The 15,140-nt window shown below is 42.8% G+C and overlaps 3 protein-coding genes across 4 annotated transcripts in view; 2 read left to right on the plus strand and 1 right to left on the minus strand.

The window, feature by feature from the left end:
• Positions 1-698: 698 nt before the first annotated feature.
• Positions 699-8,268, plus strand: dnajc3b (DnaJ (Hsp40) homolog, subfamily C, member 3b). The gene is made up of 12 exons (XM_053859594.1): positions 699-1,155; positions 1,595-1,705; positions 1,790-1,914; positions 2,034-2,108; positions 2,182-2,325; positions 2,411-2,592; positions 4,144-4,263; positions 4,654-4,759; positions 4,882-5,002; positions 5,078-5,210; positions 6,180-6,328; positions 7,013-8,268. Exons 1-12 carry the CDS (start codon positions 1,071-1,073, stop codon positions 7,150-7,152), a joined length of 1,491 nt encoding a protein of 496 aa, XP_053715569.1. The 5' UTR covers positions 699-1,070; the 3' UTR covers positions 7,153-8,268.
• A 420-nt stretch (positions 8,269-8,688) lies between these two features.
• Positions 8,689-10,207, minus strand: naa38 (N-alpha-acetyltransferase 38, NatC auxiliary subunit). The gene is made up of 3 exons (XM_053860274.1): positions 10,046-10,207; positions 9,060-9,231; positions 8,689-8,993 (listed from the first exon to the last, which is right to left on the minus strand). Exons 1-3 carry the CDS (start codon positions 10,082-10,084, stop codon positions 8,869-8,871), a joined length of 336 nt encoding a protein of 111 aa, XP_053716249.1. The 5' UTR covers positions 10,085-10,207; the 3' UTR covers positions 8,689-8,868.
• Positions 10,208-13,771: 3,564 nt separating this feature from the next.
• Positions 13,772-15,140, plus strand: part of chd3 (chromodomain helicase DNA binding protein 3) — a 43,535-nt gene continuing 42,166 nt past the window's right edge. For both annotated transcript variants that reach the window (XM_053858565.1, XM_053858564.1), the window contains exon 1: positions 13,772-14,156. In XM_053858565.1, coding sequence (XP_053714540.1) covers positions 13,994-14,156 — 163 coding nt within the window. In that variant the 5' untranslated portion in view covers positions 13,772-13,993. The remainder of the gene's footprint in view (positions 14,157-15,140) is intronic.

The raw sequence follows: 15,140 nt of genomic DNA on the forward strand, positions 1-15,140 counted from the left end.
TGCATACAATAAATTTTATGTATTAATCCCGTTTCTTTGGTCAATTATCAACATGCATTAAAGCTTTATTAAGAACTTTGCATATATAGATATAACGACTATTGTTGGACAAGGTGGGACAAAAAAGTACTCGCATCAGGGATGATAGCACTGGTTTCAGTGGTTTGTTTCTGAACATTAAACGTCATTGACGGTTAGTGCTTTAACCCAAAGACTCTTACATAGTTCAGCAAATACAAGTAAAGGGAAACAGCAGAGCTGAGCCGGTGAGCCATGAGGACGCATTCACTAGTCACTACTCATTTCAATCTCAATTCGGTCAGTGACAGTGCTTGTAGCTTTAGTAAAAATACACGAATCTAAAAACAAACGAACAAAAAAATGTAAATATTTGTATATCAAATTCAAATACGCTCATGTATGCGCTAATGAACAGCCTTTCAGCCTCGTCGTAAATCCCACAGTGAACAGTGATGATATTTTCCCAGGCAGTCTAAAAAGAAAAAAACAAAACAACATCCATTTTTAATTATTAGCTGTCACCTATTTTTACAGGGAGCTCGGATCGAGGCTCGGACGAGCAGCGATCTTCAGTGAAAGTGCACGCTGCGCCATCAGACCATTCAGGGCTGTGTGTTAAAATAGTTGCTCCAATGAGAGAGACCCACGTTTGTGCATCAACACGGATGTGAGACGCGTCCACCAACCGCACAAATGTAGGACAGGGCGGGTGGAGTCCCAACACAGCCGGCTTGTACACTACACGCTCTGATACGATTTGTTGTTTGAGTGTTGGTAATGATAAAAGTTCAAACGAAATACGAATTTTAGCAGATCGGATTGGCAGGAGGAACCTTTCTCACCCGACCCCTATTTCCACCCGGATGTACTCACGAACGGGACCGTAAATAGACCATCGTAGCTCAGCTGTCTCAGCTCTTTCCCGTGGGTACTGTAAGAGCGGGTGACATTTAACCATTGAAACATTAGTTTAATTGATTACCAAAATAAATGGTTTAGTAGACGTGAACGCGGAGCCGGTTGCGGAATCGCGGCGTCTATTTCCCAGGATGGATTCGTGCCGGCTGACCGGGCTCAGCGGCGTCCTGTGGTCCGTGTCTTTGCTCTGTGTCCTTCTGGATCTGCAGCTGGACGGTAAGAACAGCAACACAACGCAGACGGGACTTTAATATACCGTAGTCAAGTGAGTCTTTAGTTTGGTTTGAAATGATGCTTTCATAGACTATCTCCGTAAATGCTCAGTATCTAATCAAGCCTCCGGTGTGGTCAGCATCTCGGTAGCTATTTTTTAGTTTTACCATGGAAACCATGTGTTGGTGAGAGACCTTCGTGCCAAAATATTAATATTGGTGTTTAATTATCTCTGTGTTGCCCCGGAATCATCTTAATAACTATGAAACGCAGTGTGTTGGAAATTGTTACAAAAATTAACAAGTCAAATTCCTGCAATTCAGTCCATTCTATTAAGCATTGTCAACTAAAGTCAATCATATAGTGTGGAGCTGCACTTGTCTTGTATCATCATTCAAATGACTTCCTTGAAGAGCCACGTGTTTGTTTTTTTCTGTTCCAGGTGTCTTGGGGGCGACCCAGGCTGAAATTGAGCAGCACTTAGAAATGGGACGCAAACTTCTGGCTGCTGGCCAGCTCGCCGAAGCTCTGTCCCACTACCACTCTGCTGTGGGTACGTTTACATGCAGCACACAGAGACGTGTCTGTTCCAGTCTGTGTGAAAAGGTTCAGTCTAACATTATCCTTGCGTTTCCAGAGGGTGACTCTAAGAATTACCTTACCTATTATAAGCGTGCTGCTGTATTCCTGGCCATGGGAAAGTCCAAATCAGCCCTACCTGACCTCACAAGAGCCATCCAGCTGAAGCCTGACTTCCTGGCTGTAAGTGTGCACATTCACAACCAACGGAAACATATGACAAGACATATAGCTAACACCAAACTGACTTGAAGACGTATACCAATGAATGGATGTGATCAAGCACTCTTCTCTGTGTTTAGGCTCGACTGCAGAGAGGAAACATCCTGCTAAAACAGGGCAATACCCAGGAGGCCAGGGAGGATTTTGAGGCTGTGGTCAGTTCTCTGACATTCTGTCGTCTTGTGTCAACATAGTTTTTGAAGTTGACTGTTTTTTTTTCTCCCTCAGCTTCACAGATCCCCTGACCACAAGGAGGCTCAGGAGCAGCTGATGAAAGCCAATGAGTTGGAGGAGATGCAGGAAGAGGCTCATCTGCTGAACCTTCAGGGAGAGTACAGCGCCACTGTCAGTGTGCTGGAACGAGTTATTGAGGTACCAGATCCCCTTTTGTTTTACTGCTGTAATGGAGCCATCTGTGTGAAAGAAATGTTTTTTTAATGTGGGCATTCAACATCAGATCTCACCCTGGGACCCAGAGTCACGTGAGCTTCGTGCAGAATGCTACATCAGAATGGGGGATCCGCAGAAAGCCATCCAGGACCTGACACCAACCACCCGCTTGCGCAACGACAACCGCGCTGCTTTTCTGAAGCTCAGCTTGCTGCATTACAGCCTGGGGGAACATCATGATTCTCTCAAGTAAGCTGGAACTTGTCTCCTACACTCTTTAGTCCAGTGGAGCACGACAAAACCCTTCAAGCCAAAGATCTTTTTTTCCACTGTATTTTGAGTTCTTCCATTACAATTCCACACACAAAACATTTTTTTCTTCACTTTTGGAAGGACCTGTGCATACAAACACACAAAGATTTGAAGTCAGAACTACAAAAACAGCAAGTATACACTGTAGCTGTGCGACTATTGTTAAGATGATATGAAAATTAAAGGAAGTGAAATCAAATCCCAGCTAACTTACATGTCATGGTGCCTCAATATACTATAAATTAAGTGAAAATCAGAAAAATGCACAAATGTACACAGTACCTTGTGTGTGTTGTGTCGCGAGTGTAACCCTTTTGTTCATTTCTGAATAAGTGAAATAATAGGAATCTGTAATAATTTATCATATGCAGAGATGAAGAAGGTGGGGGATTTTAAGTACTTAGGCTCAACTGTCCAGGGCAATGGAGAGTGTGAGAAAGAGGTAAAGAAGCGGGTGCAGGCAGGATGGAATAATTGGAGAAAAGTATCAGGTGTGAGGTGTGACCAAAGGGTGTCGGCAAGGATGAAAGGGAAAGTGTACAAAACGGTGGTGAGGCCAGCAATATTGTATGGTTTGGAAACAGTGGCACTGAGGAAAAGACAGGAGGCAGAGCTGGAGGTAGCAGAGATGAAGATAGCGAGAGAGATAGTGAGTACATTGGTAGGAAGATGTTGAGGTTGGAACTGCCAGGCAGAAGGTGGAGAGAAAGGCCAAAGAGGAGATTTATGGAGGTGGTGAAGGAGGACATGAGGTTTGTAGGTTTGAGAGAAGAGGAAGCAGAGGACAGGGTGAGATGGAGGAAGATGATCTGCTGTGTCCACCCCTGAAGGGAGAAGCCGAAAGAGATTTTCATACTGCTGGATGGTCATTGTTTTAAACGTGTTTTTACTTTCATTTTAACCAGCTACTACATTTATTTTGAAACTGATGTATGATTGACTGTGACAGGCGTGGAGATCTACCAGCCAGTTGTGATTGACTTGACCACCATTCTAGTCTTGTCTCATGTTAACACAGTTTATGGTTGAGATGTGTGAAAAATAATAGAAGCTTTATGAAGAGTGTGGTGTAAACCAAAGCAGTGGTGGTAGATATTCTGTTGACTTGCTAAGTTAAACAGTTGGATAGTGTGAAAAAATACTTTAAAGAAGTATTCAGTAGTAGCTCAATTACCATCAATATTGTAAACGGTCATCATTATGTTGATATGCACTCGGTTCCCATCATTTATAAAACTGTTAACTTAAGATACACTCCTGACTATGATCCAATCCAATCTGTAATATTGCTATGGTCCTCTGAAATTCGGATCAGTACACTGAAATGCAAAAAGCTGAATGAGAGGCCTTAAATGGGAGGTCGAGAAATCAAGCGAGAAGAAGAAAGAAAAGAAGAGCAACGACATACTACCACTTGGTTACACTCTACCATTGTCGCTCTGTTTTTCGATGCTGTCCATCACAAATCATTCCACTTGCTTTGTACAGTCACATCCGAGAGTGTCTGAAGTTGGACCAGGACGATAAAGACTGTTTCAGTCACTACAAGCAGGTGAAGAAGCTGAGCAAACAACTGGACGCGGCTGAAGAGCTCATCCAGCAAGAGCGGTGAGTGCTTCTCTGTCTTCTAACTACAACTACAACACTTTTTTACAACTTTTTTTTTGTTGTTTTTGTTAAATGTAGTCTCTCTAGTGGGCAGTCAAATGATAATAATTGTAATTGAATCGTGTAATTCAATGAGCTTGATGAGAACTTCATATTTCTCAACAATGTGGTGCATTGCTGTGGGGAAAGAAAGTTATGACCCAACTGGAGTTATTTTTAAATTGTTTAATTATCTCAGTTAATAAATGACCCAAAAACTCTTGTCTCTTGAACTGCATAGGTGAAACAGCTTTCCACTTCTGCTCTGTCTCTGAGTTCAGTGATGATCATTTGGAAGTGTCATTTGCAAGTAAAATCCCTGTGTTTTGCTGCTCTGTCTGGGTCACACAGGTACCAAGACGCCATCCTCAAGTATGAGTCTGTGATGAAGACCGAGCCCAAGGTCCAGTTCTACACTAACTTGGCAAAAGAGCGGATCTGCCACTGTCTGCTGAAGGTGATGGGAATAAATGTGTGACGTACTAGAGCTGTGGTTCCGTTAACATTCACCCCGGCCCAAAACTTCAGTGAGCTTTATGACTAATGTCCTTGGTGTTCACATTTATCTTTTATTTGTAGATGAGGTTGGCCGTGGATGCGATTGATGCCTGTTCAGAAGCCCATCAGAGAGACCCTCGAAACACCAACATACTGAGAGACCGGGCAGAAGCTTACATCCTTAACCAGGACTATGAAAAAGGTGTTTTTTCCTGTTTTACTCCCGCACGTTTTTGCTTTGTTTCTGTTGACACTAATCCTGCTCTCCTGTGTGCAGCGGTGGAGGACTACCAGGAGGCCCGGGAGTTCAACGGTGACAGCAACGATATACGAGAAGGACTGGAACGAGCTCAGAAGCTACTGAAGATCTCTCGCAAGAGGGACTACTACAAGATCCTGGGAGTCAGCAGGTAACCCTCAAATGTTTGAACTCACTGTATATCCTTTTGTAGACAGTGGATACAATTAAAAATTTTCTGTGAGATGTTGGAAGGCATAGAACATTTCTTTTCTAAGAAAAATCAAATATACATATTATATGGAATGATTTATGGCCATGTAAGCTGCAGTGGGAATTTGCAGAAGAGCTTGCAAACAAACAAGAAAATCCAGCTGAATTTCAAATAACAAAAATGAGTGCTGCTGTGCTGACCAAGGGGGAACGGGTGTGTTCGTCAGCTCCTGGTGCAGGAACTGAAATAAAGCAATGAGATTTTCATCAATAAAATGACTGGTTTTAAAGTGCATGCCTTTAAGGTTGTAGTATGTATCGCAGTGTAAATATACAGTCATACACATATGTGGCCCTCTTGAGATCAACAGAACAGAAGGTGAAATTAAATTTGAAATGTATTTTTGAAACATTAAGAATTGTTAAATGAAATTCTATTTTTTTTCAAGTGTCATTATAAAATTACACCTGACTGATGGGTAGGTAGGTATCAATTTTCAGAGGCCACAAAATAGCATCCTTAATTCTTTAGAAATTATGTGAGGAAAGAGTTCTTCAAAGCTGAACATTACATGGCTAAATAAATACATGTGCTTTACTATATCGCAACCTGTACATGTATAATTATTGCTTCTAAAGAAAAGGTGTTTCATCAGTTTTATCATCTATCTATTACTAATAATAATCTTACCGATGCTTTGTGTTTATCCATTTTCTTTTCCCATCACATCCAGGATTTTCTTTTTCTTCAGCGCTTCCGTCTTCTTGCTGATGATGATGTGGTCTTTTAAGTTGTTCCACCCCTGTCATGTACTGCATCCCTACACTCTATTGTTATTTAAGTTAAAGATTGTTCTATATGTGATGTCAGAGATTGCTAATATTTGCTTTAAATATATGATGCATCTTTGTGAAACGTTTCCTTCAGGAGCGCCAACAAGCAGGAGATCATCAAGGCGTACAGGAAGCTGGCGCAGCAGTGGCATCCAGACAACTTCCAGTCAGAGACAGAGAAGAAGGAGGCGGAGAAGAAGTTCATTGACATTGCGTCAGCTAAAGAGGTCCTCACAGATCCAGGTCAGGGGCTCTAATGTATTGATGCAGCCTTGAAAGATGTTTTCCAAAGCTAACTTTGAAAAAAGAAATACAGAATATTGCTGTGATTACCAACCTATTATTGGATTGTATTGGATGCTCTGAGATCCTGCCAAGGCTTAAAATATATATGTTTCATTTGCTTTGGTGGGCTTCGTCTGGCCACTCCGGTTTCCTCCCACCATCCAAAAACACACATAGATGAATTGCGCCTTCTGATGGTAACCTGCCGAGCAGATGTAGGTCCCCTACAAGCCTGTTGAGGGAATAAGTAAGATGGAAATGACTAGCAGTCCAGGTTTTGACTTCACAACTTGCTCTTAGTTTAGAAGGATACATTCAGGTTGATGTTGGTGATGATGTGCACCAAAAACAACAGTCATGACCCCAGAATGTGATGCAAATAATAACTGCTTACAACTTCACTCTTTCAGCTGTGGGGATATGCTATTGCAGACTTCTGTTTTAGTGATTTCATTGTGTTTATCACCAGTGGAGTGCTTAAAGTAGTGTACAAGAATTCTGCGTTGTACCACTGACAAAGATTTTTTTACTGTAATGGATCAATTGTAAAAAAAAAACAAAAAACTTCCACTTAAAGAAAGGGCAGATTGGAATGTTTGTAAGTCTACTGGTCTTGACCTTTTCATCATGTGTCTCCTTCAGAAATGCGGCAGAAGTTTGATGCCGGCGAGGATCCTTTGGACCCAGAGAACCAGCAGGGTGGAGGACAAGGAGGACATGGGTGGCCTTTTCCCTTCAACCCATTTGAATCTGGAGGGAGCTTTCACTTCAAATTTCAATGAGAACTGACAAGAGGACTGTTGACACTCTAATTGACATTGATGGAGTTTGAGGAACCTCTACAGAACTATGACATTGAACTAGCTTTGGCTGCGGCTCCACACATCCTTGTCAAATATTCCAATGACGGTTCGTGTGGGACGTCTCTCTGGAATGTTTTCTAGTTTTACTTTTTCTTTGTGCCATTTCTCTGCCAAGTAATCCTTTCACGTTGGAGCAAGGATTGTGACCTGGGTGTTCTTGGTCGTGTTCGGAGAACAGAAGTGGCATGTCAACTGATATTTGGGGAAATCTCAGCTGTCAAAAGTTTTATATTTATGGTGAAAACTACTGAAGATGTGGTTCTTCTTCAAGGATGTCAAATCAATCTGCATTTAAACTGTAAATCAACATTTCCAGTGACTCAGTCTGACTCAGCTTTATGGTTGGATTGTTACTTACTATTGAATTTACTTTGAAAACCACTCCGTCAGGCATCAACACATTCCCAGGCCTGAGTTAAAAATTCTACATTATTTTGTGTTGAAAATAATGCCAATTGATACAGTCAAAACCATCACATTTTTGTGGGCTGGAATGAGTTGCATTCAAATCTATTCATATTCAAAAACGTATTTATGGACCAGAAATGCAACCTAATTTAATCTGATCTCTGTGGTAAATGCTTTTCCTTCCTCTTACAGGCCCTTCCCGTCGACAAGCCTTTGTTATGTTATTCCATCAAGCCTTCACTCTGAACTATTCTGTCTTTTCAAAATAATCATTTGATGACTCATTAGATTCTCATTGTTCAGGGCAACAAACGTCAGAGGGTAAAAGTACAAGCTGTAATATCCTGGCACCACGGAGAGCGTCTGATTAAATTCAGATTGAAGCCAGATGAGTTGGCAGTCCGCTGTTGAAGGTACAAAGGTACAAACCAATAATCGGCCAGCAGCAGTAATGTACCCTAGAAATGTGGTGCAAATCCAGCTGTCTCGAAAGTCAACTGTGCCTGAACACTCCAGACATGTACAGTATGTAGTCAGGTGTTCTGATGACTGATGCTACTGTCCAAGTTTTGATGTAACCAAACTCAATGAAAGAACAGCTGTATTAAATACTGAGACTGAGGTAAAATGTGTTTCAATCATATATATATATATATATATATATATATATATATATATATATATGGAATAATGTATTCCTATGAAAGTCCTTCTCCACCCCTATATAAAACACCCTCTTCATTCTGCTTTTTTATTCAAAAAGTGTTCTATGTCAAGCATCACAAGAACAAATACATTTTCATGTCAGTCACGGCAAATTCAAATTGTCCGGTGAACTGGACTAGCTTAATTCACATGGAAACTTCAGCCGGTCTGCCGTCAATGTAGTATCACACTAGGCAACCTGGTGGGAGCTTGTGGATTGGGAACTTTTTTGAAGGGAAAGCTCCAGTTCCAGTTCAAATGAAACATCCGAGTAAAAGAACGACTTCAAAAAAACAACAACAAAACAATAGTTCCGTTGAACAGCATACAACAATCAACATGTTTATCACATTATAGTTCAAATTTTTATTTCACGTCATCTGCAAAATATGGGAGGATTTCCAAAAACATCTTGTATGTACACAAACACAGAAATGATGCAAAGGTTTGGGTTTAACGTCAATAGAAATATAGTTGATCCTCAGTCAAGTCTCTTTGAGACGGTTAGATATTTAACCGTCATCAATGGTTCACACCAAAACCTTGCGTGTCCTCTAAACTGTCTGCCTCCACCTCGATCGACACCACATGATGACCAGGGATCATTGCTAAGCCCAGCACTCGGGGTTCACCCTGAGAGAAGGTATCTACGGAGACAAAGATCATCTGTTAATGTCACATCATGTCAATCAGAAACCTTTTTTTTTCCTCACCTGTAGATTTGAGGAATTCCTGAGCAGAGCCGAGGATGACGTTGCAGTCCCGGTCTGTACAAAGGAAAAGTCCCACCAAGGTCCTTCCATCTGTCATGCGGATTCTCATGTTCTTGTTTAGAAGTCCCTCCAATTTATGTCTCACTTGCAATGATGAGATTGCAGACTGTTCCTAAGTGGGCACAAAAATAAAATCACTTTTTTTCTGCTGAAGACAAAGGGATACCACTTTCCAAATAGGATTTCACATTCAATTATCAACCATTATGTGTCGCTTTATCATAAATGTCCAATTTCTCATAGGCTCCTGATCATCAGACAGTAATACCTGTGACTGGTCTTGCAACCAGCATGCGATTGTCTTCCCTATATGAACATTCAGATTGTTTGTAGAAACATGCTGCTGTTCGTCTCGTGCTCATATGTATGTGTAGTGACACAATTAGTAGCAATTCACAAAATCATCAGGACAAATCGCCCAAAGGTTGCAACCACTTGAGAGAGTCCAATTTACAGAAACCTGTATATATTTTTTATACAAATTATACATTCACTTTATACATATTTTGAGTAAATGGCATATCAACACCGTACCATTTCTTCTTAGCTGAGCTCTTAGTCAACACGATTAGATCCTGGGCCATTTCCAGCAGTTGGTACATTTATACATTCAATAAAACCAATGCTTAACAGAGCACAGGTAATTAACCCAACCGCATTTACTGGTTAAAAGGCTCGTTTGGTCTCAGCTGGTTAACAACTGCATGTCCGCTTTATTTGATGAGACACGCGTTGAAAAATAGTATCATGACTGCGATCACAGTGTAAACAAGCTAAACTTGCACGTTAGCTTTTCCTTATGCTAAGCTACGAAACCGACCCCATCTAACCGCGCTAACCAAATTGAATCAGAATTCCACCTTCACAAAGCGAATCGACAAGAACAGGATTGCGTGGTGGCCTGTCATATACAAATAAATACATACACGAGTCGACGGGCCATTTTCCTCGATCATTGTTGCCATTAGCCTCTTTGTGCGGGAGGAAAGATTTCAGGACCGGACCAGAATAACCGGAACTACGTCTTCGAATGAGAAAAAGCACAACCCCCCCACAACATAAAATTCACAGATACGTTCCGCCTGATGTTAAACGTTTTGTTTTTACTAATATTATTCTGGTAAATTTACTTGGTTTTGCTCATCTCATTTCAACACATCTCAAATCGGTTAAGCTTAAAGTCATATCAGAGAACTGTAAATGACATTATGATAATCTAAACAGATGGAGCCTGTTGTTTACAGAGCGCCCGTGTTTCTGCAGTATATGAAGTACGTGTTTTTAATAATTATACAGACTCAACGTTTGCATCTGCATTTCTTCCACGAAGTGAATCTAAACCATTTCAAAGGAAGAAGAGCACACGTGCCAGGCTTGTCTCACTACCTGACGTCTTCTTTCATTCTTGGACCCTTGAATTCTGCTGCTTTTAGCCTGAAACCATATGCTTAGGGTGAATGAGAACTCGACCTGCCGGTCCAACTGGTGAGCCAACTGAACCTGGTTTGACCCTGCTGAAGGCAATCTTAGTATCCTGCAAAATAAACCACTAGACGGAAACACGACTGTCATCAAAACAAGGTCGCAGAATGTTCTGTGGAGTAATTTTAAGAATTAAGAATATTCTATACTAAGATTATAGAGTATCAGGAGGTTATGTTTTCAGCAGCAGTTGTTAATCTGTGAACAAAATAAACGGTTATGGGTGGATTTGAATGACATTTTCAGAAAACATGAAATGGGATGGGGAACAAATGACATAGTTTTTTTTATTTTGTTTGAAGGGTTCTTTAACATTGGGAGATACATTTTCAACATTAGTGCCAGACTGGCATTTGGATCCAGGGATTTCTTTTTTAAAAGGATGCTTTGGGAGATTGTGCTGGGGATGGACTGAAGCTGCTTACCAGGGGTTTGTGCTCTATGAGGGCTTTTCTATTTTTTTTTTACTGTACTTTGTTTCATCTTACTAAGGTCTGTAGCTATTTAATTTTAAATGGTAATAACATTCACTTTGTGCCATCACTTTTGTGTTTCTCCTCTATATTTAGTGGGCCGGTCACTGTGGTTTCACCCAGTGTGACCCTCTGTTGACTGCATGTTGACACCACTGCTGTAAGAGCTGTGAGGTGAGCGAGCCGACATGGACAGAGACACCTGAGTTAAGATGCCGGTATGTAATATTTCCCACGTGTGACTGTTGGGGCTTTGATTGGTGCTGCTCCGAAACCCACAGCTGGTTATCTGTTCTGCTCTCAGCACACTGGCTTTCAGCTCCTCTCCTCCCGCAGACAGCTCAGCGCAAGGGATCACAAGCTTTTTGCTCCTTGTGTGTCACACTGAATAAAATCTGGGTTAGCAGGAGCTCAGCACCCACGGGAGGCGCTTTCCCTCTCACCCTTCTCATGTCTCTGCCAAATGGACATGGGATGTGCATTGTCAGGAGGGGAGGGGAGGGGGCTACCCCTCATCACAGTCTTGGCCTCAGACGTGCGATCATGAGATCTATGGAGAGCGCTTATGATGGCACACATCACACTGACGCCGTCTCGCCTTGTCCAATCTGGCAACCGCCTCTCACACACGCACTTCCTGCTGTGTGACACGGCATTACGCTATGTCTCTCTTGGCAGATGTGACTGCTGGATCATCACAAACACATTCCTCTGTGCTGGCCAGTGGGCCTCTGTCGGGGTCTGCAGGTACCTGTTGCTGTAGAGCATGATGATAAATATGGACCAAAGTCATTGTGTATCAAGTCTCTCTGCGATTCCAACACACAGGTGGCAATGTGATTATTGGTTTTAGTTTATGAAAGAAGCCAACCACCCTGGCTTGCCAGTCCAGATACACCTTCCCAGATGTCCACACAATGTTGCTCAAGCATGTCCAGAAGCTAGCTGGTTCTGGTCAACCTTCAAGTCATTTTTGATCACACCAAGATCTTCTAACACCTGAGGTTTATCCCTGCTGAGCCTGAGCTGCACACAGCTACCTCAAGAGTCTTTCAATAGCACCTGATGGGCCTCCTTCTTCCATTTAGCTCTGTTGGAGAGCAGTTGTGAGGGGTCGAAGGGCTTGGGGCAGGGCCACATCACTTTGTTAACTCTTCCCTTGGGCCACAGCGGTGTGGAAGGGAGTCCAACTTCCATGGACGTCAGAGGGACCAGTGTGGTAGTGAGTCCTCTGTGAACTGTGTATCGCATAACATTATTGTTACGATCACTATGTTACTTACTTGGGGGTGGGTGGAATTATTTGCGCAACCATAATGATGATAGTGTAAAATGGAATTAATTTTATGTCAGGACTCATTTTATTGTATCATTATATTGTCAAACACATGGGCTGGATTTATTGTGAAGTTGATGCTGAGATTGGCCCCGCTGCCCCCGCGACCCACCTGTGGAGGACAAAGCGGAATAGAAGATGTATGTATACATGTAAATTATATGTTTTACATACCTTATGTCCACATTAAAATTGGAATTTTACTTGTTTTTAAATGCTGTTAACCACACTGATTTTAATGCCATTTATAATATGCAGCGACATAATATATTGTATTGTGATCATATTGCAAAAATGTTCTAATTTTGAGTGAATAATCGGTGAGTTGTTGAGAAACAATATTACAATAAAAGACAATATCGTATGTGAAATGCCGCTCTATTTTGAACAGAAATCACAGCATGTTGCATGTTCATATTCTAAGAATTATATATGTTTTTTAATTGCTATGAACAAAAGAATAATTTTACAGGTTTGTACCTTTGGACATTTGTATATTCACGAGGTGTGTAAAACTACCATGACTGATGGACTAGGAGAAAAATGATCACAAACACATCATCCATCATTAGACCTCATTTGACACCCTGCCCATGCGTTTTGACCCAGGTTGTATCCCTTTATCCCCCAGATAGTTCAGGTGTTACAACACAAAGCAGGTTGCTTTACAATTCTTTTTCATCCTCTTGAGGGTGAAAGCTGGAAGCAAAACAAAAGTGCCCCTGAGCAGCCGGTCACCAGGGGCTGACAGGCGTCTGGGGGATTCCCATGGCCTTACTGCCATCCAGTTGACAAGAGCGTCTGGTATCAGCGAGCGGCTAAACGCCTCCTGTCTGAGCTGCGAGACTGACTCAGGCATGGTTTTCTCTCTGTCTGCTGGTTGTTTGGCTCTTTTCTGAGGGGGAGATGTGTATTTAGCATATTGAGAACTGCTTCCATCCTCACCACAAGTAGTTAATTTTTAAGCAATACAATCTGATGTAAGTCTGGGCATGGCTGCGGCAGATTTTCCCAACCCCCCTCTTTCAATCCCTCCCCAGCACACACACCAAAATAATTTTTATAGAAGGGAGGGGGCTCCGGAGAACGTTAGGTGGCCATATTTGATGGATTTGTGTCTAGCTCTGCAATGCAGACAGGAGACTTGTGGAGGAATCGATATGGACTTGTGCAGAAAAAGCAGCGAAGTGAAGGGAGGGGGGCTGACAGCTCACAAACAAACAAGTCGCAATGTAACTTACATGCAGTCACACACACCCCTTTCTCTTTTAACAATGTGTACGTTTTAAGGAGGGAGGGGGCGCGCATAGCAGAGCTGGAGAGAGAAAGAGAACGGAGGAGGGGGGGCGCTCTGTAATAATATAGTCAGCCATTTTTTATGTAAGGGGATTTTTTTTCTTATTGGGGGGGTTGTTAAAAAATAAATATAAGAGGGCGGCCATCTTTGTTGCTCTGCCTGGTGTAAAATATTCCAAAACGCCCCCCACTTTTCCCCGTGCCGATTTGAATATTAAATAAATTTCATATATTCGGACAAGCGCAGCATTTTTGAATACAAGGACGGATCCGATGACGGGAATATAATGTCCTCTCCTCTTCGGTCTTTTGAGGAAGACGAGGGCATGGTGGTTAATTCCGAGGGAGGAGATTTTGATGAAGAAGACGACGACGGAGATCTAGACGAGAACGCAAGCGACATAAACTCGCCGGCGGCGCCTCGAGAAACTGCAACAGCAGCCGCGCCAGGTACAGTAAAGAAAGCTGTCCGGGGTGTCGGGAGCGCGCAAAATTACGCGTTTACTCTCGCTAAAATTATCCGTTAAAATCCAGAGCAATGGCTCGCAAAGAGGCAGACCGAACCGCCCGTGCCAAATACAAGAGCCCGTCCGGGTCCGATACTGTTACAGTAGAGGAGCCGTGGGCTCGGGGGCGCGCTCGAAATACACTCTCCTCTTTATAAAACAACACAAAAAATAAAACACTAGAACGGTGCATCCCTTTACCCACGTTTACACGCTCGAACGTGTGCTGTTCATCCTCATAAGAAAGTAAAAGTCCACCAAAAAGACCCCCTCCACATGTGTCAGGCGGTGTCCAGCGACGTTCGCTCCTATTTCTCAACTTTAAATACAAGTTCCAGTATTGTGTATGACTCCCAGATTGCCGCGACAGGGTCCAGACATGTTTGCGTGCATGCTTAATGTGACAAGTCTCCGTGGCAATCGGGGCTTTTCAGAGGGGAGTAGAGCCCCGAGTGGGGTCGGGGGGAGTCCGGCTGATAAACATGGTCTCCTCCGGCTGGTGGGTCCGTACCCGCGGGGAGACAGCAGGCACTTGTCACCCTTGATCCTGTGGTCACCAGGGCGGGTCACAGTGGGACGCTGGCGTGGTTCCTGCACACTGAGCAGATCATGCGTTTACAGCCTGGTCTCATTCCGCAAAGCGGATGTGTTTTCGACTGCACGATGCTCTCTTTTGTTGCCCTATTATTCGGCGTGTTTCTGGAGCTTTCCGCGAGGGTTGAGGTGCAGCGAGATGCAGGACAAAGTTTCGGAAATATCACATCAATTGTGTCCTTTTAGACGTACATTGCGTGGTTGTGAGTTACAGTATGAATCAGCGTTGCGTTCAATGTCAGACACCTTCGCCCCCGCCAGGACCTGGGCGACATGGCGGGAAATTGTTTTCCACGCAGACCCGCCAGCGGCCTGTCAGTCACCGAGCCCCGCG

Source organism: Synchiropus splendidus, chromosome 3, assembly GCF_027744825.2.
Source record: "Synchiropus splendidus isolate RoL2022-P1 chromosome 3, RoL_Sspl_1.0, whole genome shotgun sequence".
Taxonomy (NCBI): Eukaryota; Metazoa; Chordata; class Actinopteri; order Syngnathiformes; family Callionymidae; genus Synchiropus; species Synchiropus splendidus.

Coding starts and splice junctions, on each gene's coding strand:
- dnajc3b (XM_053859594.1), top strand. CDS start 1,071: ATGGATTCGTGCCGGCTGACCGGGCTCAGCGGCGTCCTGTGGTCCGTG. Junction 4,760..4,881: donor TCTGCCACTGTCTGCTGAAG/GTGATGGGAATA, acceptor TTTTATTTGTAG/ATGAGGTTGGCCGTGGATGC. Junction 5,211..6,179: donor AAGATCCTGGGAGTCAGCAG/GTAACCCTCAAA, acceptor CGTTTCCTTCAG/GAGCGCCAACAAGCAGGAGA.
- naa38 (XM_053860274.1), bottom strand. CDS start 10,084: ATGGCAACAATGATCGAGGAAAATGGCCCGTCGACTCGT. Junction 9,232..10,045: donor AAAATGGCCCGTCGACTCGT/GTATGTATTTAT, acceptor GTGCCCACTTAG/GAACAGTCTGCAATCTCATC. Junction 8,994..9,059: donor GGAATTCCTCAAATCTACAG/GTGAGGAAAAAA, acceptor TTGTCTCCGTAG/ATACCTTCTCTCAGGGTGAA.